Source organism: Cydia amplana, chromosome 4, assembly GCF_948474715.1.
Source record: "Cydia amplana chromosome 4, ilCydAmpl1.1, whole genome shotgun sequence".
Lineage (NCBI taxonomy): Eukaryota > Metazoa > Arthropoda > Insecta > Lepidoptera > Tortricidae > Cydia > Cydia amplana.
The window spans coordinates 1,734,818-1,740,817 of record NC_086072.1 but is presented as its reverse complement, the minus strand read 5'-3'; the positions used below and the strand labels follow the sequence as shown (position 1 = coordinate 1,740,817).

Here is a 6,000-nt window from a genome sequence, read left to right as displayed (position 1 = left end):
CCAAACGCTATGGCACTGCAGCCATATTTCATGTTTTACTACCGACATTTAACCTTTTCGACGCCGTGTCAAACACAAAAGCTGTCACTCGGACGCCACTTCATTGAAGTGTCAAAACTGAAGTTGAACTTTATGTATATGCACGTAGGTCGATGTTGCTCTGTGGTCTGTGACCGATTAATCGGTCTTTGGCGTTGAACCTACGGTGCGGATATATCGGTCATTGGCGTCCAAAAGGTTAATAAAAAGCCCAAATAACATCAACTAATTTTATTAACTATTTACAATAAACTACGCTGAAACCTCCTTCGACTTCCCAACATTCCACGCCCCGACATCAACAAGCACATCCTTCTTCGACTCAAAATACTCCTTATACCACATGATATGGTCCTTCTTTTCTTGGGCCGTGTAGAAGGGGTTTTTCGAAAGGCCGACACAGACGAGTTCCATGAAGTGTCTAATGGGCCCCTTGGGGGGACACCAGCCTTCGAGGTGCGCGTCGAGGAATATGTGCTCGGAGAAGTGCACGTCTGCTTCTTTTTCTAATCCTGTAAATTAATATCACATTCACTACCAGACAAAAAACGGCGCACTACCCCAGAAACCGGTCGTCTATAGCTGCGTCAGGCGTGTCTCACTCCGCGATTTCGTCGCTTTGCTACAGGTAGCTAAAAGTACATCCGTTCCGGCCCCAATTTTGGGGAAAGCCATAAGCCGCGCGTGGCGCTGTCGCCACCTAGCGGTACTTAGTACTATTATTTATTCTGTGGCTGCGTATAAAACAACCCGCCCAGCGGGTTGTCCGGCATCTGAGCAAAGTTTACGAGCGCCCACCAGGTGGGTTCCTGGTAGTGAATTTGTTAATAAAAAACCAGAGGTTATAATGGTTCCGACTGGGACCCTAGATAAGTCTGTAGTCTATGATTTCTGCTTGATTATGACACAAAGGTAAAAAAAAACAACCGACCGATTTGATCAGGAAAATAATTGGCGCCAATCTCATGTAGCGTCCACACGTACACAAATTTAATCACCAATTTGCATTCCATAGATACTTCGAAAATTGGAATCAAATTGGCATTTGCGTCCGCACGGCCTGATTCGATCGGACAATTTCATCAGATTGGCGAAAAATTGTCTCGTCTGGACTCCACTTAAAGCTACACCGGCACCAACCCTACACCTCTGCCTCGAGATGATTTAAATCCCCCCTCAATTAGAGGAAGGTATCCCAATATGGGACCGGCAACAAACTCAGTGGGACACATCTTTTCAGAACATTACATCTTATAATTAAAAATAATCTTATAATTATTTATTATTGAAGTAGATAAACAAGGAGTTGGGTCTTTTTTACGTTTGCCATCAGGGGTTACTTTATATTTGAATGATGTTTTTAACACATTCAGTGCCGAAAACCCGTCTATCGGGTATTTTATAAAAATAAATAAAATAAAATAAAAAGTCATTTATTGTCGCAAAACACAGTAACAAAATAAAACAAACAAGGAAAAAGAAAAAAGACACAATAAGCACATAAGTCCAATAGGGTTGCTGACTGTATAAATATATATATGTTTAATTATAACTATGTAGAAGGAGGAGTTAATTTGAACGTGACCGTTTGAACGTGATTTTATGATTTCGTTCCCAGGCCGGACGACCCGATAGTCGGGATCGCGGCACTACAGTTTTTTTATATGACGAATTTTTTGAATGCAATGGCAATGAATCTCTTAGAACTTACCTTGTTCATTATTGATAGGGAACTTCCAAACTTTCCCCTGTTCCGTCCACAACGCCATCTTCTGGAAGTAATTGGCCGGTTGCTGCGACGTGGCCAACGAGACCTCGCGCTGTTTAAGGTCCTCCCACACTTGCAGTTTGGTGCCGTAGTTGTCTTCTTTAGCTTTGAAGATGTTTAGGGGCTCGCCACTGAATATGTTGATGGTGGTTGGCTGGGGTAAGCTGAAATGAAATGGATTATTTCTTAGATATCCCTGCTAATATTATAAATACGAAAGTAACTGTCTGTTCGTCTATTACACCTTGACGCTTAAGCCACGAAAGCAATTTAGATGAAATTTGCTATGGACACAGGGCGGACACTCCATACATCAAAAATGATTTGCGTTTATATGTGTGCGCGGCACGTCTGTACACGCGTCATTGAGTTTCTGACGGAATCCTGACATGTTCTCAGTAGAGCGAGTTACGCACACATTCATGTCGCGGGCGAGGTAATCCGAATCGGGGCGGGGCGGTGCGTGTCCGTTCTGTATGATAATACTATTACTTATTCTGTGCTATGGAGATAGTTTGAGTCCCTTATCGAGGGAGGAATGAGGTGAAATTTCTGTGAATAAAATATTCTGACCCATGGAAGAGAAAACTTAAGTTTTTTTAGAAAATGTGTACGCCTTAGGAATGGAGAGTTTCACACGCTTCTGGTAAGCTTCCGTAGCACAGTGGTTAAGAGCGATTGGACTGGTGTTCCAAAAGCAAGTTCGAGTCTTGTCGGAACCAGTTAATTTTTCCTTGAATATAAAAACTCGCTGTATCTGCTTGATAAAAATAGTTTCCCATTCTGCAGGCGTATTATGGATGGCTTTATCCACGTGATAAAATAACTGTCACTTTTTAACACCATGGGATAGAAAGTGACAGAGACCGTTTTATCATGCTGTCACGTAGACGAGAGACCATCATATCTATACTGGTGACTATTATACTGACCTCAGCCTTTCCCTAGTTGGTGGCCTAACAGTTTTCACATCCTGCTTGGGTCTGCTTTGTTGTGTGCTCTGCCTTTGGCCTTCGTTAGCCCTGACAAGCCGCTTCACTTGCTCTCCTCGGGTCTCTCTCGGGACGGAGGCTCTGTCATCTCCGCCTTTAGAGTGGTCTACCTTCATGCCAATCAATAAGTCACTGGAATGTCATTTTTATGTTCAAAATTTAAATAACTGTTTCTCCTGTTTTGAAATTGAATATCATAAAATCTAGCTTTGGTTGGACACTAATAATAATTTTTCAAAAAATAATATGGTGTTAGTTTTCAAGCATGGTTAGTCAGATAAGAAGATATACTGTCCATTTTTTTAATCAAAGGGACCAAACACAAAGGAACGTAATATGTTTATTCAAGAATATAATAAGAATAACTGTATCTGAAAACTTTAATAGGACTATCTTATAATAATAGGATTATCTTATTATTTAGTGTTTTTGTTTGTGTTTTTTTTTTAATTGTATTATTGTACTATCTTATTATTCTATTCTTATATACTTTGGCTGCTGTCTACTATAGTTTAAGTTATGCTTCATTTGTATGTCAACGTGGTATTGGTATTGGTGAGCAATAAAGAATATCTGTGTTATGAAGTATGCATCTAATTAAAGTCAGCATTTTATATAACAGGATATTACCTAAGACTGGTAGATGTTTGATTAATTTTTCCCAAAACTTTTGACAGTAATTCTGCTTCAGTTTGCTTCACGTCTCCACCAATGGCTTGTGCAACATCGCCCGCTGCCTTAGTAATGCTCTCCTCTGAAAAGAAACAAAACAATAAGACAATTTAAGACACACATACTTGGTAGAGGCCCTAGACGCGGACCCATGCTCACAACCTTTTTCAGAGTCTAAAAAAACTGTGATACCGAGTGACCCTTGGACTAGCTCATTTCTAGGCCAAAGAATAGACATTGCCATTCAGCAAGGGAATGTAGCCAGCCTTATGGGGATCCTTCCGCGGGGGACCTGGGGGATTTGTCTTAGGTGGGTATAAGTTTTATTTTTAGATAGGTATTAAAAACTATTAAGAATTTAATTTTATATAAGAATATAAAATTCACACCAACCTATTTTCTCTACTTTAACCTCAATTTCATCATTTTTCCGCTGTCGCCTCACGTCTGGGGCCGAAGCAAAGTTAGCTCTGTACTCTGCTTCCTTGGATAAGGGCTCAGCCATCATACTTTTCAACAGAGCTTGGATTTTGTCTGTGCTGGAATCGGATTGTTTCTCTTTTTTTGCTGCAGGACTTGGTTGTTGCTCAGGTTTTTTTCCATCGCCGTCGGAAGGTTTGTCGGACAAACATCGCACAATAACTCTAAAATCCCGTTTGAATCGAATTCTGAAATATGTGAAATAAATTAAGAATAGAACTGAAAAATATATTATGAAACTTAAGTTAAAGGGTTAATAAAGAATAGACAAATACCTTGTTAACATTTTAAATCCGATACGTTTGACCGAGTTTACGAGAAATGATTGAATATTATATTGTTTTTTATCGTTGTTTTAGTTATTTAAAGGTTAGAATTTTAACGTTCCGTTTGACGCTGTTTGATCGGATGATGATTTGACATTGACAACGCGTGCTGAAGCGCTTTTGCTTCACACACCTTAAAGCCATAACAGACTACCGCACCGCGACCTTGGTGCGGTCAAAATAGCTTTTTCTCGCTCTAACTTATAGCTGCGTCCTTAACATACGTACGGCGACCTCCTCACACTATCGATAAGAGCGCCGCACCGCGACCTCTTTGCGGTAGTCTGTTACGGTTTATACGTCATTCATAGCATGTTTCTCGGTCTCACTTATGGGTGCGGCGCACCAAGATCGCGGTGCGGTGCGGCAGTGTGTTAGGGCTATTGTGGTTGTGGACTTGTGGCGCACCAAGGTTGCGGTGCGGTAGTTTGTTACGGCTTTAACGAAACACCATTCGGGGAATCCCACTGCTGTGGCAACACAACAAATTAAAGTCAGAGGTCCGCGAACCACGAAGTTTTGCCTCTCTATCGCACTTGTAAATTAATTCGTAAGTGCGACAGGGAGGCAAACATTCGTTCATGGTTTGTGGTAGGCCTTCAGTCACTATTTATGGCCTCAACTGATACTTAAATTCCATATTTATTTCTGTGCTTACGAAGAAATGATTTTTTTTATTAATTTTCTCATTCCATCCATCTTTGTCACACTCGTTGTTAAACATAAGCTCGTCTCTTTCTCTTTCGGTGTGCGGGAGCTCGTTAGCACTTGCACATTTCTCGCTTGTCCAGCCGCGACTAAAGGCAACTTGTACAATTTGTCACAATAAATCATTGATAAAGAAACAACAATTCTTGACATGACAGGGCAACTAGGGCAAGCTATGCTAGCGCCATCTGCTAAATACTTTGACCGGCCAACCCCATTGAAGGAGGGTATCCCAATACGGGACCGGCAAGAAACTCGGCGGGACACGTCTTTTCAATAAGGCGAAAGGAAAAACATTCTGTTGAAAATATAAATGTTTATTAGAACAAGTTGTTCGCTAACAATACAGATCACACTGCTTAATAATAATACGACCACAAGATTTACTTCATACTTTTAAACTTAAAAGTACTGATTTTGAGCAAAATTTTCGTGGCGCAGTGCACTCTATTACATATAAAATCGAAATTTCCATTAAAACCTATATTTTTACTGACTATTCTTAACGCGTGGGATCCTTTTTATCAAATTGAGAGATCAATTTACTTAATAAACATTATTTATACAGTACCTAATATAGAACAACACATACAAAAGTACCATTGGAAGCCCAATTATAAGTACAAATAACATAGATTACACAACTAAGTACACATAACATTGTGACATGAATACATTAAAAATAATGAGTCATAACAATTTATGACATATTTTTTGAACTCTCTAATAAAACATATTTTACTGAATTCCAAGAAACATGTCAAGTTTAAATCCCATATATTATGGCACCTTTATCACCTAAGCTAAGATATAATATGTTTATACTTGTGACGTTAAAATGACAGTTAGATTGGTCACATTTAAAGTTAGGACGCTAAGAACGAAGAATTTCCTATCTCTATCGCACGCGCATAATTGTATTCATGTCCCGCTCGCACAGTGGCATTGCCGGCATTATAACTATGAGCGTGCGATAGAGATAGGATATGGACATAGTACGAAATTCTATGTGCTT

The 6,000-nt window shown here is 39.9% G+C and overlaps 1 protein-coding gene across 1 annotated transcript; it reads right to left on the bottom strand.

The window, feature by feature from the left end:
* Positions 1-255: 255 nt before the first annotated feature.
* Positions 256-4,281, bottom strand: LOC134663073 (small ribosomal subunit protein mS31). Its single transcript, XM_063519394.1, has 6 exons — positions 4,227-4,281; positions 3,865-4,139; positions 3,430-3,553; positions 2,740-2,931; positions 1,751-1,971; positions 256-551 (listed from the first exon to the last, which is right to left on the bottom strand). Exons 1-6 carry the CDS (start codon positions 4,235-4,237, stop codon positions 292-294), a joined length of 1,083 nt encoding a protein of 360 aa, XP_063375464.1. The 5' UTR covers positions 4,238-4,281; the 3' UTR covers positions 256-291.
* Positions 4,282-6,000: the final 1,719 nt, after the last annotated feature.

Bases quoted from the DNA above. Each gene is read 5' to 3' on its own strand.
- LOC134663073 (XM_063519394.1), bottom strand. The intron at 2,932-3,429 runs GTAATATCCTGT...ATGACATTCCAG, and splicing joins CAAACATCTACCAGTCTTAG to TGACTTATTGATTGGCATGA. The intron at 1,972-2,739 runs GTCAGTATAATA...ATTTCATTTCAG, and splicing joins CCAACTAGGGAAAGGCTGAG to CTTACCCCAGCCAACCACCA.